General features: G+C 55.7%; 1 protein-coding gene across 8 annotated transcripts in view; it reads right to left on the reverse strand.

The window, feature by feature from the left end:
• Window positions 1-4,634: 4,634 nt before the first annotated feature.
• The window catches only part of SEMA5B (semaphorin 5B), a 118,755-nt gene continuing 100,277 nt past the window's right edge, over window positions 4,635-23,112 (reverse strand). For 6 of the 8 annotated variants that reach the window (XM_025475135.3, XM_049105465.1, XM_049105464.1 and 3 more), the window contains 15 exons: window positions 22,679-22,964; window positions 20,224-20,359; window positions 18,883-19,090; window positions 18,576-18,783; window positions 11,635-11,752; window positions 11,289-11,470; window positions 10,172-10,315; window positions 9,861-10,008; window positions 8,613-8,838; window positions 7,646-7,864; window positions 7,060-7,230; window positions 6,807-6,956; window positions 6,442-6,486; window positions 5,935-6,140; window positions 4,635-5,717 (listed from right to left, as the gene is read on the reverse strand). In XM_025475135.3, the coding sequence (XP_025330920.3) occupies window positions 5,559-5,717; window positions 5,935-6,140; window positions 6,442-6,486; window positions 6,807-6,956; window positions 7,060-7,230; window positions 7,646-7,864; window positions 8,613-8,838; window positions 9,861-10,008; window positions 10,172-10,315; window positions 11,289-11,470; window positions 11,635-11,752; window positions 18,576-18,783; window positions 18,883-19,090; window positions 20,224-20,359; window positions 22,679-22,964 (2,606 nt within the window). In that variant the 3' untranslated portion in view covers window positions 4,635-5,558. The remainder of the gene's footprint in view (window positions 5,718-5,934; window positions 6,141-6,441; window positions 6,487-6,806; window positions 6,957-7,059; window positions 7,231-7,645; window positions 7,865-8,612; window positions 8,839-9,860; window positions 10,009-10,171; window positions 10,316-11,288; window positions 11,471-11,634; window positions 11,753-18,575; window positions 18,784-18,882; window positions 19,091-20,223; window positions 20,360-22,678; window positions 22,965-23,112) is intronic. The other 2 variants (XM_049105467.1, XM_049105468.1) reach the window with 2 other exon arrangements.

Here is a 23,112-nt window from a genome sequence, read left to right on the forward strand (position 1 = left end):
ACAGAAATAAAATTTATATAATAGAATTTTTTAGGCCAGTATTTTTTCAAATATTATGCAAACTTTTGAAAGTAAACCTTCCTCAGTGTGTAAACAAAATCTATAAAAATGAACTTTCTCTTTTAAGGCGTAAGGGTGCAGATACATTGCTACCTGTGGAGCTCTGGAAACAAGGCCCTCTCTCCCACTCTCTGACCCATTCCTAGGGCAGCCACTGAAAGGGGTCTTGAGGCTTACAGAATTTTTAACAATATGGGGAAATAGTGATATAATGCTACAAGTCAAAATCAGAATAAAAACTGTGTATGTAGTATGTCTTAATTTTATAAAGCACTCTGAAACTCACATCTATAAAAAAATGCTTGGAAAAGAACATAAAAGAATGATGGTTATTTCTTGGCTGGACTTTGGGGCATTTGTATTTTCTTTTTATAAGTTTTTTCCCCAAATTTCTTTCTTTTAAAAAAAAAAAAGTTGAGGAGGCATAGAGGAAAATGGAGAGAATATCAAGCAGACTCACTGCTGAGCTTGGAGCCTGGACTTGGGGCTCCATCTCTTGTCCCTGAGATCATGACCTGAGCCAAAATCAAGAGTCTGACACTCAATTGACTGAGCCACCCAGGCACCCCTCCCCAAATTTCTTAAACGAACGTGTACCATAATTATAATCTGGAAAATTTTTTTAAATGTTTTATTCCTTTCTTTTTTTTATTTATTTTATTTATTTATTTTTTATTCCTTTCTATCTCAATATTTACCCAACATTCAGTTGGCAACAAAAGTTAAGGCTTGTTCCTTCGGTGGTCACCCCATGATAAGAAAAAAAGTGTAATATATCTGTATTACAAGTTATGCTTAAGTACATATGCAATGCTTTAATTATTATGATTATCTAAATATCATGGTTGTACCAAGTGATAATGATTACATTTCCTTTTCTGTATGCTCTTTTTTATTCCTGGTGTTAACAATTATCTGATATTTGGAGGGAGGGCAAAGAAGAAGGCATCTTCTTGGAAAGGGGCATCTTCTGTGACAAAGATGGGACAGAAGAAAGGGAATCTGGAGTGTTTGTGAAAGTTCTAGCCCTCTCTTGACCTGGATGGTCATTATAAAGCTTTTAGCCCTATGTGCACTAAGCCATACCTTTGTTCTGTGTTTTTTTTCTGTGCCTCTGTTTTATTTTCATAAAAAATACTTTTTAAATAAATCAAATAAAAAATACCATGTTTTCTTAGTTTTCTTTGAACCCAAACTTAAGTCTTTCCATACAGTTTTATAAAATAAGATTTAAAAATATTTATTTATTTTTAGAGTGGGGAGAGGTGAGGGGCAGAGGGAGAGGGAAAGAGAGAATCCCAAGCAGACTCCACTGAGCTCGGAACCCAACAGGGGGCTCAATCCTACAACCCTGAGCTAAAATCAAGAAAGAGTTGGATGCTTAATGGACTGAGACACCGGGCACCCCTAAAGTAAGTTTTATAAAATAAATCTTCATATAATTCTCCATACAAACCTGCCAGATAATGTGCCTGTTCATTTTTCCTGGCTCTCTCCATGTGCAGGCTCTCCTCCTACTCTAACCTGGATTGTTGCTCTCTCAGCCTGTTGCATGACTGCCAGCCTGGTATCTGTTCTCACCCCTTTCCTGTGTTAGATCCCCTTTCCCTTGGATCTACATTTTGTTTACTCTTGTTTTACTGAAATGAGAACACATGTGAGATATATTTTTTTGAGATTCTGCATATCTGAAAAGGTCTTTAATCTACTCTCCTATGACTCATAGGTTGGCTGGGTATAAAATTCACAACCAAATATTATTTTTACTTCAGAATCTTGAGGATAATTTCTACTGTATTCTAACTTTAAATTTTGTTAGTAAGAGGTTTATGCCATTCATATTCCTAATCTTTTTTTGTCTGTTGGAATCTTCTCTTCAAGGCTGTTGTTTTGAAATGTCATGTTTATGTGCCTCTTGCTGCTAGGTACTGATCTGAAGACCTTGTCTTTTGGTTCTGGCAAATTTTCCCAGAGTCTTTCTTTGATAATTTCCTCTTATGAGTTTTTCAATGGGCTGTTAGACCTCCTGGATTGATCCTCTAATTTTCTTTTAAAGATTTTATTTTTTAAGTAATCTTTACACCCAACATGGGGTTCAAACTTACAACCCCTTGATCAAGAGTCCCATGCTCCACCAACTGAGCCAGCCAGACACCCAGATCCTTTAATTTTCTTATCTCTTTTTCTCCTATTTTCCATTTCTTGGTCTTTTCATTCAACTTTTTGGGAAACTCCCTTTATCGTTAAACATATTTTTCTCTCATATTTTTTTTTAACTTCTAAGAGCTTTACTCTGTCCATTTTATTTTATCTTGTTATTTCATGAATGCAATATCTTTACTTATTCTGAAGAATCATGGGGTCTTTGAAATGTTCTCTATGTATATATAATCTCTCTTCATTGAGTTCCTCTTTCTTTCATGTTAGTGCTTTTTTTTTTCTCTGATGTCTGTGACTCTTATCTGCACATTCCTATTTATGACGTGCTGAAAAGTGACAGCAGGTTCTGTGTACTTGGACATGTTTGTTAATGAGTGTACTTCACTGTAGGACTGTTGCACTGGCTTATTTTTTTCAGAATCTGCAGACTTAGTTTGTTTCTTCAAAGAATCATCTAATAATCTCCTGCCTGGAGGAGGGCTGGGGGAAGAAACTTGGCCGCCAGAGTCTTGGAGTTAGCTGAATAAGGCAACTGCTGAGTCCCACTGATAATCATGGCCTGTTTCTTAAACCTCTAGTGGTCCAAAGAGACCCTTACCACACACTCACTTCACGTCTGGTATTTCCACATCCAGTCTGGTTCAGTGTCTCAAGGGAACATGCTTATTGCCCTGTGGGGTGACAAAGGAGTGGTGACCTAGCTATGAGACAAGAGAGTGAAGGTATCTTGAAGGTCTAGCTGAAGTTTACACCAAGCAACCTGTTCCTCTATCTGCTTTCTATATTCTTGTATCATGATTTCGGATTATAGATATTGAAAATAGTGATAGCTTTTGTTTTTTGTCCTCTTTGCTTTTGGAGTGATGTTGAAAGAATTGTCTTCACACCATCATTTAAAATCCCTAAGTCCCTGCCTTGGTTTTTACTGTAACTGTGATTATATTTTTGGTTTTCTATATCCTCTAAATTTTCTACAATAAAAGTGCTACTTGGATCATAAAAAGCAGTTATCCAAAGACAAGAAGGCCCAAGAAGGCCTAGAGCATCCAATCCGGCATTCCCTTTCTCTTTTGCCGAGCCAGCTGGGTCTAAGAAGCCCCCTTGTTTTTTATACCTCGGTTTCCTGACACCATGGAGCTATCCATGCAGCCTCAAAGCAGCTGCCAGAGAGAACACAACCACCGGGGAGGACATTCTTGGCTTCCTCATCTGTGGGCTAGGGCTGGCTACAGCCTTTGTCAACCATGCAAGCTAATTTGCATGCAGCGTGGATCCCTTAATACATTCTGATGGTCATGCATCCAAAGCCACAACAGTTTTTTTATAAAAAGAAAATTCATTGTGTGTGTGTGTTTGTGTGTGTGTGTGTAGTGTTTTGCCACAGCACCCACAAATTTTCATCCCCACTGATGCCATTCCAGTCTATACGGGGTGAACATTAGCTAGGTATTCTCCATGACTTCTTCCTACAGACCTGTCCAGTCCCTCACTTGGAGAGAAGAGTGACCCTCATGAAGTAGACATCCTGGGCCCTTGAACACTCTTGAACTTCACTTCCCTAACCAGGTCCAAGAGAATCAGAGACCCCCAGATCTAATACTCCACAGGCTCCCACATGCTCTGGACTCCATTATGTTAAGAGGAACCCAGCAAGAAATCCCAAAGCAGGAAGTGCTTATATGATCCCTGAGCTCTCTCCGATTGGGCTCCACCCTGGCCTGAAGACCCTTCCTTTGCCCCAGTGAGCACAAGGGATTCCAGGACTTGGGCCCAGGAATGCTCTTTTCCTCCTTACCACTAGGACCACAGGCTTTAAAGCCTGACCTACAAGAAGAATTTGCTGGGAGCCCTAGGAGAACTGATCCAGCCAATTAAGCTGAGAAATTGCTCTCTGAATTTAACATGTCCATCAACTCCTCTCTCTCTCTCTGACTTGGGCTGAGGCTTAGAGGTTATTTACTTAATCCAGCAAAAACTATATTGGGCTTCTCCCATTTCACAAGTTTATTCATTTTCAGTGAGTTTTGGCTTTTATTAAATTTAGCCTTATAAATACCTCATAAAACCACCCTCATTAATACTCCCCTGCTGTACTCATGCATTCCCACTCTGGAGCTGTTGCCTGGAATTGCTGTTAAGGGAACGGGCAAAAAAATCTCAGGCTGTGTTGTCTTTGGTGTACCTCGAGCCCCTACTTACAGATCTGTTTGTCCCTAACCTCTTTTCCAGAAAGGATTTAGAGCAACATGTGTGTATGTGCATATGCTCACAAGTGGAGAGATCCCCTCTGGGAAAGTCAAATTCCATGTGGATCATTTCCTCTACCCCGAGAAGATCACCTATTACCCAGAGCACTGCTCTGGGTGGCTAGCCCACGCCAGGAGGAGCCCACACACATACGCACAAAGACAGAATTACATTTGGAGACTGGATATCATCTTTAATTATTAATGCCACAGCCCAACATCCTTTTTGTTGCTGTAGCATGTTGAGTGTGTGTGTGTGTGTGTGTGTGTGTGTACGTGTTCCTGAACAGATGAAGGGCCAGCAGAGACTCCCAAGCAGGTCTCGGCCAGTAGCTACCGAGCAGCAACTGGAAGACAGTCTATCTCCATAGTGGCACGGAGGCTGGACTCCTGCCTCCCTTCCTCCTGGACCGCCTTTCCTGCATTCTGAGGGCAAAGCTGAGGCCTGTGTCAGCCCAGATTAAAGGGCTTCTTAGCAAAGATCGATCTTCAGTCCCCAGCCCTCACTGCCTCTGACCAGGGGGATGTCCCTGGGCAAAGTGCAGACTGCTGGGCAAAGGTAGACAACCTGGGTCAGCCTTGGTCCCCAGGTCACACTGGGACAGCACCACAGTGGCCCAGCGCCGGGCGGAGAATCCGGAGCTTCTGGGGCCATTTGACTTGTTCCTCTCTCAGAGACAATCGGGGTGTAGCCCAGGCCCTTCCTGGGGCCAGCCAGAGAGGGACAGCCTCGGCCCATGATGGCCACATGAGCATCACTTCCAACTCACACCTAAGAGCCTGCTGTCCTGCCATCTCCGCTCTCCAGTTCCTCGCGTGCCCAGTAGGTCCACAGACGACACGGCAGGGGAGATCAGCACGGTCGTGGGTCACAAGGAGGCCATGAGAGACCTGGGCTGAGCTGGAACTGCAGCCGTGTGCCAGCCTGAAGCCAGCCCTCTCCCCCATGGTCACCGCCAGCCAGAGCTCTTTGAAGTCGGGTAGGACCCCCGCAGGCAAGGCAGCAAGAAAACCGAGCTGGCTCCACCGTCCCATTTCCACCTGTTCTGGGCCTTAAGGAGGCAAGGAGCCCAAGTCCCCGGGACAGTGTTATCAGCTGTTGGGGAAGCACCGTTGTCCAGGTGAGGCCTCGGGCCGGAAGCTGTGCTTGTTCAGTGGGCTGGGATAGTAGGTGGTTGTGTACACGTTGGTCTGCTGCAATGGGTAGAAGTTGGCTCTGTCATCGGGGATCAGGTTATTCTTGTTCAGCGTCTGTGGGAGAAGGAAGGACCGGAGGGGAAGACGTAGGGAAGGATGGGGAGAGGGGGCAGCCAGGGCAAGGGGATTAGGAACCAGTTGGTGAAAAAACATTCCGGCTGCTGACAGTTCACGACACCACTGTGCCCTCCCAAGTGCCCAGCCCAGCTATGTCCTGCTCGGGGTCAGAACCGCCGCACCCTTCACCCTGCTCCTCTGTGAAGGCTCCCACCTTGAACTCCATGGGTGTGTACTTCTCGTTCTTGGGGGTGCCCCCGCCCTTGTAGTGCAGGTGGTTGGGGGTGGCCGGATGGACGAGTGTAGATTCCTGGGACTGGCGCTGGCAGTGCTGGCAGGACAGGTACACTGCCAAGGTCAGCAGCCCAGAGCCCAGGAAGCAGGAGACACCTGTGGCTACCAGGTGGATGAGACTGAAGCCTGGGAGAGGCAGAAGCAAGTGGTAAGGAAAGGGCCAGGGCGAAGAGGAGAGACTACTGACTGCCTCCCACTGGGAAGCTCTGTGACAAAGAAAGGGCTTTGAGGCCAGAGCCAAGGACAACAGGAAGGCTGGGCAGCCTGCCACCCGGGCCTCTCTCACAGGACACCTGGCTTAGGTCAGAGGAGGCCACCAGAGGGTGTGGAGGTGGGCGACTCTTCTTGCATACAGACTTGCTGACTGCCTCCTAGGTGGGGAGGAGGGGTAGAAAGACAGTGCCGCGAGGTGGGGCAGGTTCCTTACCTCCACAGCTGGTGGCCTCCTCCATGCTAGAGGCAGGCAGGATCACTGCGGGAAGACAAGCAGAAAGGATATTGGGACAGGGAGGCGACAAGGGTCCCTCGGGGGCTCGGTCTATCTCCAGTAGGACCCTGGTCAGCACTGACCTGTGGGACGGGGGCTGGGGGCCTGCATGCCACTCTGTCCCTGCTCAGACCCTATCTCTAAGAGGGGTTGGTGGATTCACTAGAGAAGAAGGGACCAAAGCCCAAAGCACGTGCACCTTCCCCCCGCCCCCCGGTGTTCCCATCCTAGACCCAATGAGACTCTTCTGAAGGGGAAGGAAGTTTAGGGGCACAGAGTAGTAAGGGTGGGTGTGAAGGACCCACCAGGAATCTCGCTGTAGGGACAGGGGCGGCTCTGGCTGCTATTCCCAGCACAGGTGCTGGGCCCCGGGACCAGGTCTTCACAGTGCCTGCTGCGGCTCTGGGCTCCCTCCTCAGTGCACGCGCTCCACTCGGACCACGGCGACCAGCCTTCTGTGGGGCGTGGGCTGCCATGAGCTTAGCCACCCTGGGACCCCCTGACGGGGATCAGAGAGATCCAAGGTGCTCCCCAGCCCCAGCCAGATGTTGTCCCTACCCGGGCAAGCCTGTGTGGCACACAGGGCCTCCTCTGTGTGCAGACCCAGACAGATGTCCTCGCCTGGGGAGGGCGCGGGGCTGGTGCAGGATCGGGTGCGTTGGTAGTGGCCTCCCCCACAGGAGGCTGAGCAGGGGGACCATGGGGTCCAGCAGGACCAGGCACCCCGCACTGCAAGGGGACCGGGTGTGTGACGGGGTTGCAGGTGCAGGGCCCAAGGCAGTCTTCCACCCCAGCGTGAGCTGGGCCACTCTGCCCTGGGCCGGCCTGGCCCCATCGGCGGCACCACCCCAAGACCCACCCTCAGGGCTGCCCCTCCGCCTCTGGGGGTGCTGGGGGTTAGGCAGGCTGCAGAGGAGACAGCAAAGCCCAGCTCCATTCCAATCAAGCTTCTTGTCTGGCCAATCCATTAGGGGAGGATAAAAGTGGCCCGGAGGACGCGGAGCGGCCCTGCGGGGGGAGACGCCGCCGTGCCCTGGGTCGGGGCGCAAACCTGCTCTAGGGCCCCCTGTACGAGTCGCAAAGCAGAGGAGGCATGAGGTGTGGCCCCTGCCCCACCCAGCGGGGTTCCGCGAGCGCGGGTCACCTGGACAGGCCTGGGGGTTGCAGTCCTGGTACTCGGCCGCGTCGCCGCTGCACGGGAGGCCTCCGCTGCGGGGCTCGGGGTTCGTGCACGTGCGCTTGCGGACGCGGAAGCCCAGCTCGCAGGCCCGGGAGCAGGACGACCACGCGCCCCACGCCGCCCAGCCGCCGCTCAGCGAGCGCGGGGAGGTGCTGCCGCCGCGCAGGAGGTCCTCCACCAGGGCTGCGGGGGGACGCGTCAGCGCGGGCTCCCGCCACGCCCCGGGCACCCCGCCACCGCCCCGGGGACCCCGCCACGCCCCGGGCATCCTGCCACAGCCCCGGGCACCCCGCCACGCCCCGGACACCCCGCCACGCCTCGGGACCCCGCCACGCCCCGGGGACCCCGCCACGCCCCGGGCACCCCGCCACCGCCCCGGGGACCCCGCCACGCCCCGGACACCCCGCCACGCCTCGGGACCCCGCCACGCCCCGGACACCCCGCCACGCCCCGGACACCCCGCCACGCCCCGGGACCCCGCCACGCCCCGGGGACCCCGCCACGCCCCGGACACCCCGCCACGCCCCGGGACCCCGCCACCGCCCCGGGGACCCCGCCACGCCCCGGACACCCCGCCACGCCCCGGGACCCCGCCACCGCCCCGGGCACCCCGCCACGCCCCGGGCATCCTGCCACGCCTCGGGCACTCCGCTCCCGCCCCGGGCACCCCGCCACGCCCCGGGACCCCGCCACGCCCCGGGGACCCCGCCACCGCCCCGGGCACCCAGCCACCGCCCCGGGGACCCCGCCACGCCCCGGGGACCCCGCCACGCCCCGGGGACCCCGCCACCGCCCCGGGGACCTCGCTCCTGCCCCGAGCACCCCGCTCCCGCCCCGGGCACCCCGCCACCTGCCCCGGGCACCCCGCTCCCGCCCCGGGCACCCCGCCACCGCCGCCCCGCGCCCCAGGCCGGGGTAAGGGGGGCGGTACCGTCGGTGTCGCAGGCTCCCGAGCCGTCGGCGGGGCAGCTCCGCGTCTCGGTCCTCCGGCGGCCCAGCTGCAGCCCGTGCGGGTCGGCCAGCGGCGCGCGGCACGTGAAGCGGAACCGCTGCTCCTGCCGCGCCCCGCCCTGCGTCACGTTCACCGGCAGCCACGGCGTCCACGGGGTGTTGCGCCGCACTTCGGGGCAGCCCTCGGGGTTGCACGTCTTGAACTCCTTCGGGAGGGGAGCGGGCGCTGGGCGGCCGACCTGCAGGCGCGGGCCCACCCCCCGCAGGCCCGCCCCGGGGTGCAGGGCCGGCCCCCCCGCCAGCCCTCCCCACCTCGGGGTGCAGGGCCGCCCCCTTGCCAGCCCACCTCGGGGTGCAGGGCCACCCCCCCACCAGCCCTCCCCGCCCCGGGATGCAGGGCCGCCCTCCCCCGCCAGCCCTCCCCACCTCGGGGTGCAGGGCTACCGCCCCCCGCCAGCCCTCCCCACCTCGGGGTGCAGGGCCGCCATCCCGCCAGCCCTCCCCACATGGGGTGCAGGGCCGCCCCCCCCCGCCAGCCCTCCCCACCTCGGGGTGCAGGGCCGCCCCCTTGCCAGCCCACCTCGGGGTGCAGGGCCACCCCCCCACCAGCCCTCCCCGCCCCGGGATGCAGGGCCGCCCTCCCCCGCCAGCCCTCCCCACCTCGGGGTGCAGGGCTACCGCCCCCCGCCAGCCCTCCCCACCTCGGGGTGCAGGGCCGCCGCCCCCCGCCAGTCTTCCCCCTCCCCGGGGTGCAGGGCCACCTCCTTGCCAGCCCACCTCGGGGTGCAGGGCCGCACCCCCCGCCAGCCCTCCCCACCTGGGGTGCAGGGCCACACACCCCCCGCCAGCCCTCCCCACCTCGGGGTGCAGGACCGCCACCCCGCCAGCCCTCCCCACCTGGGGTGCAGGGCCGCCCCCCGGGGGTGCAGGGCTGGCCCCCCAGCCGACCCTCCACCCACCACCGGGATGCAGAACCGCCCCCCCCCCCCCCGCCAGCCCTCTCCGGGGTGCAGGGCCGCCCCCCTCCCTGGGATGCAGGCCCCCCCACGCCTCCGGGCCAGCCCTCCGCGGGATGCAGGACCGCCCCCCACTGCTGGCCCTCCCTACCACCCCGGGGTGCAGGGCCGCCCCCTTCGCCGGCCCCCCTGGGGTGCAGACTCCCCCCCATGCAGGTCCCCCCACCCCGGGGTGCAGGGCCGCCCCCCCGCGCCCCTCCCCGGGGCCTCACCACGCCGCAGCCGGGGCAGGAGTCTCCGTTCTCGCAGGCCCGCCGCCGCGACTGCACGCCGCCCCCACAGTTGCTGCTGCACTTGCTCCAGGAGCCCCAGGACGCCCAGAAGATGGGCACCGGGCAGGGCGCGTTCTCGTTGCAGAACCTGAGGGAAGGGGGGCAGTCATGGCTCTCGGGAGCGGGCACCGTTCCCTAAGGAGAGACGGCGGGGTGCAGGGGGAGGGCCGGCGAGCCCGGGACCCGCCCGCAGCGCCAGCGCCAGCGCCCCCCGGAGACGGAGACCGAGACCCGGACCGGGGCGCGCTCACCGCTCCTCGCGGCTCTTGCCCACGCAGATGCGGCCTCCGTGGCGGGGAGCGGGGTTGCTGCAGCTTCGCTGGCGGACCTGGAATCCGATCCCGCAGGACGTGCTGCACGGGGCCCACGGGGACCACGGGGTCCACGCCCCGTTCCTGGGGGGTCACAGGAGACAGGGACACGTGAGCCCTAGCGCACGTCCCTATCGCGCCGGTGGCTTCTGTATTGTTGCCGCCAGCGACGCAGGCTCCTAAGCAGGCCGCCTCCCGCGGACCTAGTTATTCCTTTTTCCATGTTCCTTCCTCAAACGCTGTTGAGAACCTCTCCCCGTGGGTCAGGCTGTGCCCGGGCCGAGGGCCTGCAGGTAGGACGGCGTGGAGCTACTCCCGGGGCAGAAGGACGCCTTCTCTAGAAAAGGCTCCAGTTGCCTTTGCAATCCGCAACCTGCGGTTCAGCCTTCTGGGTGGGGGGGCCCTTGCACTCAGACCCATGCTCCCCCCTGTTCTCCAGCACCCCTGCTTCGCTCCAGCCTCAGGCACCATTCACTGCTGAGCCTGCTTTGACTCCATGTCCAAGTTTTGGCTCCACCGCTTCTCCTGGCTACGTGAGCCTGGGCGCGTTCCCAAAGATTTCTGTGCCTCCTAATACTCTTGATCTTCAAAGTAAGGATAATGATTGTGTTCCTACCCCGCGAGGTTGCTGTGACAGTTCAACCAATACACACACATAGAATGGAGTGATTTTAAGAGAGTCCAAGGTCGCACCTTCTAGAGGATGGCCATGGGGTCGGGTACCAGGCCTGCCTCCTTTGCCACCATCTCCTACTGTCCTTCGTGTTTGGAATAGCGAGGCCTACTGAGCCTGGGGTCTGTGACTCCTGCGCCTGCCCAGCTTCCCTCTTTGTGTCAAGAGCCCCCGCAAGGCGGAGACTTCTCTCCCACTAGCATGGAAATTTCCAACCCTCCCCACCCGGGGCTCATGTTTTAGCCACCTCTCCAGTCCCCTGCACAGCCCCGAAGTGGCGTCTGTCCCTCTGCAGGAGCACCTGCCTGGGATGCCCCATTTCCTCTATTCCACCCTCGCTCCAGTCCAAGGCAGCCACCTTCCAAGTCCTGTGTCCTCACGTACCTGGAACAGTTGGCGATGTGGATGGCTGGCCCCAGGCAGTCTCGGCCCCCACAGCGGGGTCGGGGGGAGTCACAGGCTCGGGCCCGACAAAGGCAAGAGCCAGAATTATCCCCATCTAAGTGTTCACATGGTTGCCATGGTGACCACTGGCCAAAGCCCCCATCCCGAGTCACATTTCGCACCTGCAGATACACATCAAACGGGTCACACAAGGCAAGGGATGGGGAAGGCACCAGGTCCCAGGGGACATGGGGGATATTGATGGAGAGTCACAGCCTCAACTCAATCGCAGGGGGTGGAGGGCGGGTGGAGAGGTCCCAGGTGGGGGGCATGAAACGGTTCTCACAGGACACGCTGTTATGTTCTGGGTCCAGAGGCTCATGTTGGAGCTGTCCTCCAGTGTGCTGCAACGTTGCTGCTTCCCGTCCCAGCCGCAGTATGGGTCCCGGGCCCCTAGGCACGCCCTGCCGGACAGAGGTCCTGAGACTCCAGGCTGCTGGTCTTCCAGCCTCCCTCGTATCCCATGAACACACCTAGCCACTCCCCTCTCAGCGTCCTTATCCAACCCGTTGCCCTCCACAGTAAGAACTAAGCTCATTGAACACTTAGCGTGTTCCAGTAATCATTTTAAACACTTTACAAGCATGAATTAACTTAATGCAACAATCCACTGCAGAAGATACTGATGTTATTCCTGTGTTATATGGAGGAAACCCGGAGAGCTGAACGAGGACTCAAACCCTTGTCTTCCAGAGCCCACACACTTAACCTTGTCTTCCCCAAGCCTGAGTGCCCCATAGTCCTCATCTAGGGCCACAGAAGATGTAGTGAACAGAAATCCAAAGAAGTAGTGCCTCTCGGTCAGAGACCGTGATAATAGAGCCATAAAACATTTGTGATGGGAACCTTCTTAGAGATGGTCTGGCCTAGTGGTTCTCAACCCGAGCTGCACGTTAGAATCACTAAAGAAGCTTTTATTTTTATTATTATTATTATTTTTAAAGATTTTATGTATTTATTCATAAGAGACACAAAGAGATTAGAGAGGCAGAGACAGAACCAGAGGGAGAGGGAGAAGCAGGCTCCATGCAGGGAGCCCGATGCAGGACTTGAACCCAGGACCCGGGGATCACGTCCCAAGCCAAAGGCAGACGCTTTAACCGCTGAGCCACTCAGGCGTCCCTTAAGAAGCTTTTAAAAAGTACTGATACCTGCCCCCTCCCATATAAAACTCTCTGGGGATGGGGAGGTTTTAAAAGCTCCTACATGATTCTAATGGGAGCCAAGTTGAGTAACTGGGATCCACAATACAACCTTTTTGTTGTAGGAAGGAAGAAACAATTACAGAGAAGGAAGAGGAGTTTCCTGCAGATCACACAAATTACAGATGGCAGAGCTGGGGCTTGAACAAAGACTTCCTGACCACGATACTTCCACCACACTCCTGCCTCCCAGCTGGAGGCTGCGTCGGACTTCACCCACTGAGTGAACATAGGCCCATGCCTCAAAACACAGGCACAGGGGCAGGGGACACCTAGCATAGTGTAGGGTCCCCTGGGGCATCCACATGCTTATGCTGCTAAGTGGCAGGAACCAGAGTCTAGTGGGTTAGCATCATGAGGATGAGCTCAGCCTGCCAAGAGAGGGGTCATGTGTCCCAGGTCCCCCTTCCCGGGCCCTCAGGACTGGTCTATCTGTAATGACCCAGAAAAGGTATGGTTCATATACCAATGAATGCCCCAAATACCTCCACTTCTCATATTGTAGGGCTCCTTTCTTCCCTTTTTCCTTCAGACTCATTCATTATATCCTTTACAGTTTTTAACAACAACAACAACAACAAATTAATTCTGGGGGTGCCTGGCTGGTGGAGTCAGAAGAGTGTGTGATGCTTGATCTCAGGGTCACGAGTTTGAGCCCCACACATTGGTTTGGAGATCACTAAAAATAAATAAATAAATAAATAAATACATACATACATACATACATACATACTTTTAAAAACAGTTATATCTCTACTAATAAGACTTCAAGGAGCAGAAAAAGAGTATGGAAATTATGGAATCAGGATTTGCTGTTCATTGCTAAGCAGAGTATCAGATGCTGGAGCCTGAAGGAAGTTCCCTCTGCCCAGGGGACCCCACTGCCAACCCCAGGGGATACCCTGTATCCCTTCTGCCTCCTTTTCCCAACTTCCACCCCTCTTACCAAGCCTGGATGCTCCACAGCAGTGGGCCTGCAAGAGAGGGTCTAGAGAGAGCACTGGGAATGTGTAAGAGATCAGAGGTTAGGATGAGGAAAAGGCTTCAGGGAAAGAAGGTGCTGGACTGCAAGGAGGGGGAGGGAATCCACACCATGACGTGACTCTGCAGAGGGATTTTCGATTGGCCAAAGGGGCCAAGGATGCCAAGGGTTAAAGGAATACACGGGAGAGTCAAGAGTTTGCTCCTTTTGGTGTTTCCAGGATAGAATCTTTCCTCTCAAAGCCTCAGGGAGAGTCTCCTGTCAGGTGAGTTCTTTATTTTCAGTGAGTTCAATGGACCATGTCAGGTTCCCAAGACAAATGGGGTGATATGAGAGAGCTTACAAAGAAGAGGGTGGGGCTTCCCCGTGTTGCCAGAGGAGGCTGAAGCAGACAATGCTGCCCCTTGCTCAGGCAGCCCATGACCTCATGTAGGGGACGTGATGGCTGGGGCTTCAATGGGTGAGGGCCCTGCTGGACCCCAGTAAGCACCCACTGGCCCACCCGGGAATCCAGAATGCTCATCTGTTACTCAAGTATCTGTTTGCATTTTATCCACTCAAGGGCAGTTTGTGTAAGCTGTACAATGTTAGTGTGTTCATATTTTTTTCATTTGGGATCAATGGTTTGATGTGGGGGTGCTTCACCAGCAGAATGCATCAAACTAGACACCAGGGGACTAGATACAGTACATATGCAAAGTAGTCCCAGCAACATGTGCTTTTGAGATTCTGCTCTCCGGCTGACATTTGGACCAAATTTGCTGCTAGCAAATGCAGCCAATCACAAGTCAACGAAGCCCACTCCTGAGTAGCAAACTCCCGAAGTGGCTGATACGGCACTTTATAAGCAACATGAATTAAATGAAAGAGAGCCATGACTAGCGATTAATGATAATAGTAAATAAAATTCTATTCATCAAAAACAAGCCTGCCAGTAGAGAAAACGGTTAAGAGCAGAAAATGTGAAACAGTTTTATACAAGATACGAGCAGAAGATTCTGGAGGAATGTAATTTGTCTCATGCTACTCCTTTCATCTAGGGTCTAACCAGTTCCAGAAAAATGGTTCCCAGTTTTGGCTACAAATTAGAATCTCCTCGTGATGTTTTGAGAAGCTTCAGCAAACACACAAACAACAACAACAAAAAACCCCTTTATCTGGGTCTTTTGGACCAAAATAGGCCCAGTTACTAGAATCTTTTGAACACTCTGTAGGTGATCCTAAAGAAGAGCATGATTGAGCATTGCTGTTCTACGGCCACAGTCAGGGTTCTCAAGCCAAGAGATGAAGTCCCTTGTCTTCCCAACCCATGACAGAAGAAGAAAGGAAGGAAGAAAAGAAAAACACAGGGTGGATGCTGGCCCCGGCACCCCCACTCCGTCTCCTTCATCCTCTCAGCTTGCTCCCAGTTCTTCCAGATGAGAAAGAGACTAGATTCTCCCCCTGCCCTGCCCTCCTCTGGCCCTGGCTGCCCAAAGGGGCTTGCACGACTCCCCTGGAGCCAATGCTTGAGCTCTCTTCTCGTCCACATTCGCTGTTTTGGGCCAAAGACCGCTCCAAAGCTTACGGAGTAGGGAATGTTCTTAAGAAAATGAAAGCTCCAAGGAGAGCATTAAAGTGTGTCTGACTGTAAGAATGGGGAGCTGCTGAGGGTTCCTTTCATAAGAGCAGCCATTAGGCCAATAATATATCACCATGTCTTTTTTATTGCAGTGTCTCAAGCAGCCATTACAAAAGGGAACAGGTCCTTCCTTGGGCTGGGAGGCAGGACAGAGATGGATGGTGAAGGTGAAAGCGGGAGGATTCCAGCGTCGGAGCGAGAGTCGCGCAAGGGGAGCTGTCCAAGGTGGGGCGTGGGCGCGAGGGGCCATTCCTTAAGGTGGCAGCGGAGGAAGACCCAGATTTCTTTTCAGGGACGGAGGTTGGGTGGAGATTCTCGGAGCCACCCTCCTGAGGGAGCTGGTGTAGACACCCCCATGCCAGGAGGAGGAAGGGGGAGGTTCATGCATAAAACACTGGCTTTGTAGAGCCAGTCAGCAGCTCATTCCCTCTGCCCCACCTCTCGTGAGCCCTGGTCTCTCTCTCTGGCCAGGCCAGAGTCTTGGTTATGCCCCCACGGGGCTGAGATTTGCCTAAGCAAAAGGAGGGGGCTGGAGACAGCCCCCTGGATTCTGGGCAGGGTCGGGTGGGGCGGCGGGAGGCGCTGAAAAGGTCTCTGCTAGTCCACCCTCGTCCTCCTGCCAGCTTTGGAAGGAATGGGGGGAAATGCATGAAATGTCTCCTAGGACACAGTAAAACCCTGTGACAACCCAGCCCACAACAGCACAGATTCTGATACGGTGTGACAGTTGGCTTCTAGACTCTGGAGACCACAGATGGGTGCTACACGGCCTCGCTCTGGTCATTGTATTAACTTTGCAATGATGAGACCTTCCATTTTCAGATCCACCTGGAGCCTTATAGCAGGGTCTGAATCTGTTGCATAGCAATTCAGGAATCCAAATAGACGAAAGTATCAGACTCCAAACTGACCTCTTTCTACCTTGCTGTCCCACCTGGCCACGCTAGGCAACCTCCCTGTCCCTTCTCTGCAGCATCGTGTGAGCGGGGAAATGCCCCGGCATCTTCCCCCTCTGGGGCCACTGCAGACTTCCTATCTGGCCTGGAGCCACACTAGCTCACCTGGGCCAGCCGTCTGCCCCTCGACAACGCTGCTCACCACTGTCTGATTGACCTTTGTCAAACACCTATTCAGCTGCCTGTCACTCCACTCCTCTGCTCAAAGATCACTTCGGGGCCCACAGCCACAGATTCAGATCAAACCCTCCCTTGGCATGCCCAGCTGGCTTCGGTCCCACTCTCCACTCTTCTCCTGCACCAGTGTCCTCTCAGGCCAAACAATCAATCAGCTCAAGGATCAGTCATGTGTGCAAGGCCACTCTGTGCCTTGGGCTGGGTGTGACCCCCTGCTGAAGCATAGAAAGTACTTGGTTTTGCTCAAGTGGGTTTGCCTTCAAGGATTTATAACCTCCTAAAGAACAAGACACAGTGAAAAGTTTCACACCAACACAAGAGTTAAAGAAGAATACAAGATATGGGGGAAAGGCCGTCAGCGGACAGCCTGTGATTCATGCCAAGCGGTGCTGCCGATACTCAATGTCACAGGTGCAGAGACTCCAGGGAGCCCAGGAGGCTGCAAGGCCTCTACATGCAGAAGCTATTCCCCTCTTCTCTCCACCCTAGCGACCGCCTAGGACTTGCAGGGCAGGCGCTTCATGAGTATGATTCCCAATCCTTACAATAACTGCCGAAATTAACTATCATTTTTTCCATCACAATTTCCTCTTATTTTCCCCCGAGGAGAGATCTTCAAAGGTAAAGGACCATATAGCTAGTAGATGATGGAGCGGAGGGAGAAGCCCAAGTGTGTCCAATTCTGTCATGGGAGCCCTGCCTGCCTGCTATACCCCCCTCACACGTCCACCACAGGCCACGGTTGGTCTCTCCAGCCAGACATCCACAGCGCTGAGGGAAATGTGAGTGTGCTAGGCCCGTTTCATCTTGTCTCCTTTCTCTCACATCAACAGTCCTACAAAGTGCTCTGAGCATGGTAGGCCTTACTAACTGTTTGGTGTTTTGCGGATGGAACCCCATGATGGGGCTGAGGGGAGCCTGAGTGTCTGGCCACTGCTCTCCCTTTCTTCCTCCCTGGCTGCCGCACCCAGAGCATCCAGCCTCCTCCCCTGCCCTCGGGACCTCTGCGCAGCTCCCAGCACACGCCACAGGGGCTGGAGAGCGACCCTCAGCAGCAGGGGTACCATTTGTTTCACAAATCTCGAGGACAGATGGGCACAGCCAGGAGGCTTCTGTGTTGCAAAGGCCACAGAAGCCCACGTGGCTGTGGCGATGCCAACTAAGGCAGCTTTTGATTATCTCAAAAATGAGGGGGCACAGCTCGGGGGAGCTTCACATGGTAGGATTCTGAGATACGTTTCCATTTGGCTTTTGTTTTCCCCCTGAAATGCCAGTGCCAGTATTGCCAAATTCATGAAGCCACTTGAAGCTAAGGTCTCAGAAGCAGTTGCGAAGCAAATACAACCAACAGCTCCACATGGTGCCTCACCTCCACCCACCCCCACCCCCCCAAACACACACACCAGGCCTCTCTGCCTCTTCTAAGTCAGGAAGGAAGGAAAGCAAAAATCTGGTGCTGATTCACAGCATGTCTCCTATCTCCCTGCACATCTGGGTAGGAAGTGCTGTGGTTTCAAAGATGAAGACCTTTCTCTGAATTAAAGGGACCGAAAATGGGCAGCCCGGGTGGCTCAGCCGTTTAGCGCCGCCTTCAGCCCAGGGCCTGTTCCTGGAGGCCTGGGGTTGAGTCCACATCGGGCTCCCTGCATGGAGCCTGCTTCTCCCTCTGCCTGTGTCTCTGCCTCTCTCTCTCTCTCACTGTGTCTCTCATGAATGAATAAATAAAATATTTTTTAAAAAGGGGTGACCAAGAATAAATCAAGAAAGGTAGGGCAGCCCAGGTGGCTCAATGGTTTAGCGCTGCCTTCAGCCCAGGGCCTGTTCCTGGAGGCCTGGGGTTGAGTCCACATCGGGCTCCCTGCATGGAGCCTGCTTCTCCCTCTGCCTGGGTCTCTGCCTCTCTCCCTCTGTGTGTCTCTCATGAATAAATAAATAAAATCTTAAAAAAAAATCAAGAAAGGTAGAGAAGGCTGACAGGCCCTAGCTTTGAGGTTGAGAAAAGGGTTAACAGCAGCCCCCCTCATCTGTTAAAGCCCACACTCCCCCAGGCAATGAGGAATGGTTCATGCAGACTATCCCAATTAACCTTTATGAAAACCCTGCAGATAGTTTATGAGGAGGAACCCGAAGTTCAAAGTGACTGGTCCAAAGGCAAACTGGAGACTGGGCCAGGATGCAGGATGCCACGCCAGGTGGCTCCCGAGCTCTGCCTCTGAGAGCCACCTCCAAGGGGCTCTACCTTGGGGACCTCCCCCCCCGCCCCCGCCCCGGCTCCCCGCCCCGGCTCACCCCTGGCTGTGGTAGGCCGCGCACCTCTCCAGCGGCACCCGCAGCACGCCGTCGCTCAGCCCCACGAAGAGCGCGCGGGCGCTGTGCAGGATGCGCAGGCTGCGCAGGGGCTCGCGGCGCCCAGGGGGCAGGACGTGCAGCTCCTCCAGGTAGCAGCCGCGGAGGCTGCGGCTCGTCGTGGACAGGGCCTTCAGGATGGTGCCCGACTCTGCAGGGGCGGAGGAAAGTGGCCTCGAAGGCCCAGCCTGCATCCCCCCTCCACATCCACCCCCCACCTCCCGAGCCCGGCTGGGCGGCCAGGGCTCACCTGTGCCGATGTAGAGCACGTGGTAGAGCGTGTCCTTGGCCTGCACAAGGTCCACCACGAGGTGTGAGAAGCGCACGCTGTCCTGGGTGACACAGGGCTCAGGGGTCACCGGCTGCACGGCCTCGCTCATCAGGAACAGGCGCTGCGCGTCCTGCAGGCTGCGCTCTGTCAGGTTCTCGTTGGGGCCCACCTCTGGCAGGGTGCCGCACTGCCGCGGGGTGGGGGGTGAGGGGGGTGTCACACGTGCCCAGCCCCCGGGCTGCCAGCCTCCTATCCCTCTCCTGCCTCATAACCTGGGGGGCCACCGGCAGGTTCTGATTCTCCAATCCCGGCTCCTCACCCCCAACACCCCCTCTTTGGGTTCCCTGCAACCCCCTCCAGGGAGAGATGCCTCTTCCTTGAGAACTAAGGGACCATGAGGCTGGGAGATGGGGAGGAGGTCCCTGCCAGGGATGTGAAGATGGAAAAGGGGCTGGGTTATCTACAAATGAATCATCTGAGTGTGTTTAACAAGTGTCCAGGGATTTCACACTGTCCCCGTAGGTGCTCCTCCCCCATGCCGGGCCACAACCTGCCTTCCCTCTCCTGCGTCCCTACCAGCTCAAAGTTCTTACGCCTCCTAAACCAAAGCTGGAGGGCAACTACCATTTATTGAGCACTTACTACATTCCAGGCGCTGTGTCGGGTGCATATTTAAGCCTTGCGCTTCTCTTAGAGGTTGAGAGTATTATCTCTAGTACCCGACATGGGTAAAAAGACTCTGGGAGGTTGGGTGACTTGACCCAGGTCAAGGTCACACAGAGGGAGGGCTAGATCTGGGTCAGGATTATCTCCCCGCAAAGCCTGAGATCTTCCTAAACTCTGTACTGCCCTGCGGGCAGGAAGTTGGGTGGATTCGAAAGTTAACCATCCTTAGCTTCCTTTGCCCCATGGCCCTTTCCTCTTCTCCATCACTGCACGAGGGATGCTCAGATTACCCATGGCTGGGCCCTGACCACTCCTGGCACTCTGACCCTCCAGGAATCAGCACCCAGGCTGGGTAGACTGAAAGCAAACTCCAGCTAAAATCTCACAATTCTGGCCAAACAGCTGTGAGCGCTCTCAGCTCCCTACATTGCGTCTCCCTGGAGGTGCGAAGTCCCATTTAGAGATGGCTCGGAGCATGCTCCGTCGCTGTGTCCCCCCAGCCCCTTCTCACTCCACCGTCTTAGGGAACTATGGGAGTCTCCACCTATGGGTGCGGCCCGCTTGGGTGTGCCAAGCAGCTGGGAATCAGCTGGGGGCTGGTCCTCTAAGAAAAGCTGGTCTGTGAAGAGAGGGAATGGGGAGGAGGAGCTGTACCTGGAAGTTGGGGATGGGGTTAGCGATGGGGAGCCAGGCGGCCCTGGGGTTCTCCTGGTAGCGAAATGGGCCATTGAAAGCCTGGGAGATGGCACTGAGGTTGAAGGCGCAGACAGCAGAAGCGGCGATGCTGTTTCTGAAAGGCAAGAGGTGGTGGGATGCGGCCCCCCCTGCGGGCCCGGGTGCCCTGCGATCCCACCAGCCGGCAGGACATGGCTGGGCCCAGCTCCAAGGCCCACCGAGGAGGTAGCGAGAGCCCCGGGGTTCGCACACCATGCGGTGTCTCAGAAGGAGGAGGTGCGGTCCTCACACTCCGGAAACGCTGGGAAAGGCCAGTGATGAGAAGCCCTGGGGGGTCACTCTGTGCTACTGCCTCGTCCCTTTCCCTTCTCCAGGGGGACGGTCACATAAAGTGAGTGTTTTCCCAATGTTTAGCCCATAGCCCACTGTAAGAAATACACTCCACGTTACAGCTCCGGAGAACTCCCACACTGAGCACACACCTCTATGAAGAAATCTCATGAAACAATACCCTTGCTAAATGCATTGTACTCGGCTATTTTTATTCCATTCTATTCTGCTTTCTTCATTTTATTTTATGTTGTTTCAAGCTGGTTATCCAACCACTGATTCATGCTGCAGCCCACAACACCCGATGACCTCTTAAGACCCTTTCAGTCCCAGGATCAGGTGTTTTATGAGTCTGATGGGAACAGACCACTCCGCCCAGCGTCTCCGGTTTTGTTCTCGGCATTTAGTCCCTCTCCCAAATGTGTCCATCACCCTCCCTGCCCTTTCTGCCTGGCCTCGCCCCATTATCTCCGGCTGGATGCTGTGCTGATCTCGTGGCTGCCCTTCCCGCAGCCCGTCCAGTCTCCTGAATCCATTTTCCACACAGCAGCCACGGGGAACATTTCAAATTGCGCATCCCAGCTGGTCTCTGGCTGGCTCCAAGCCCTTCAATAATTCCCCCTTTCTCTTAGAATAAAGATCAAAACCCTTAAACAGTCTGGAAGGACAAAATTCTTCCTGTTTCTCCTCTTCCTTACCCTCCAGGCTCCTGCCACACTGGTCTCCTCAAACATTTCTGTCTTCCTACTCCAAAGCTCTGTGTGTGTTATTCTCTTGGGCTGGAATGCTCCTCTCTCCTAGTTAATTCCCACTCATCCTGTAGATGCCACTTCCTACAGGAAGCCTTCCCTGATCACCACCCCTCCATACTGGTAAAGGCTTCCCTGCACACTATCCTTTCCCTCTGTAGCATTTATCACAGTTAAACTCGGGTGTTTGATAACCACCATTTCTAGAAGGGCAGAGCCAGGTCTACTTTTGCTCACTGGCACCCCTGCTTCCCTCCCTACCCCATCACGGCAAGCACCTGGCATGGGGAAGGCACACGATACATAAACTATTGACCATCCAAAGCAATGTCATCATTTCCCCCCGATGCCTCTCCAGCAGCCCCTGCCCCTTGCTCCCGGCTGCCCACTTTCTGGTGCTGACTGCCGGGCCGGCCACTGAGTCCTGGCTGTCAGCTCATGGCCTGCGTGGGCTGTGATGCGTGGTGTCCCCTGCCTCGGATGGCCTCTCCGCTCCTGTTTACCAGTTTTACTCCCATCCCTGTCCATCCCCTCAGACGATGCTTTCTATAGCCAGCCTGGCCCTCCTCCAAGCCCTGCTACCTGGGGCTCAGGTGAGCCCACAGCGCTCCAGGCCCATATGCTTCTGAGGTCCTTACAGAGAACCCCACGCGGCATCCTGTACAACAGACGTGTTCCTCGGTCTCCGCTGCCCACTCGGCATTCTGTGCGTGAGCATCACCTGGCTGGGCCAGGCTTGCACAGGAGGTGGTGGGAGGAGGGCCTGGCGATCCCGATCCCCAGGACGATCCCCAGGAAGGCTACCCTTCCTCACACCCTGGGGGCACGGGGCCCTGATTCCCAGCCTGCGTTCCCCGCGCCGTCAGGACTGCCAGGAGACTCTCCCGCTTGGCTTTAGCAGGCTCAGGGAGTCCTGTTGTTGGAAGGCACCAGAAGGTAGCTGCTCCCGCACCTGGGGGCTGCCGTCCCCTTGTCCAGGGCAGGCTGTTTTCCTTTCACCGCCAGCAATTTCCTCCTCCACGGAGCCATAAGCTGGCTCCATTTATTTCTTCAGATTTGGCCTGGGCTTGCCCTTCGCAGCAATCGGGAATAAGTGCTCCCCACTTTGGCCTGGGCTTGCCCTTGGCCGCAATAGGGAATAAGTGCTCCCCACTGCGCAGGCAGCAAGGCGCAGCAAGTAGGGAGTGGTTGGGAGCACCTTACCCCCTAAGACGGGCTGGAGAGCGGCTGCCCTGGGGGTGGGGGGCAAGGCCCGCACTCCCCATCCCACAGAAGGGGAGAAAGGCCCGGAGAGGGAGCCGCGCACCCCTGCAGCCCGCCAGGCGGGGAGGGGCGGGGGGAGGCCAGGGACTCACACGTTGGTGGTGAAGACCCCGTAGATGAGGTCCTGCTCCGGCAGGTGGAAGGCACTCTGCAGCTCGTTGTAGTAGAAGGGGACCTCGCCCGGGCGGGAGCAGTTGAGCCGGGCCTTCATGAACGTGGTCCACGTGTCCTCCAGCAGGAAGCGGCCTCCCACGTCGTTCTTGCACACTCGGGCCACGCGAGAGTACACCGTGCGCCCGCAGTCGTGCTCCACCGCGTTCTCCCGCAGGAAGAAGTAGGCGAAGAGCCCGATATCATAGGCTGCCACAAAGTTTGGCTCTGGGGGCGGGGGGCAGAAGAGGAACGGGGGGTCGGGCCTGAGCCTGGAGGACGTGGCTACCTGTCTTCCCACATGGGGATCCTGACACCCCTGGACAGTTTGGTGGCCTGAAGGCTCTAACTTCATAGTTAATGAGCGCTAGTGAGC

The sequence above is a fragment of the Canis lupus genome, chromosome 33, assembly GCF_003254725.2.
Source record: "Canis lupus dingo isolate Sandy chromosome 33, ASM325472v2, whole genome shotgun sequence".
Lineage (NCBI taxonomy): Eukaryota > Metazoa > Chordata > Mammalia > Carnivora > Canidae > Canis > Canis lupus.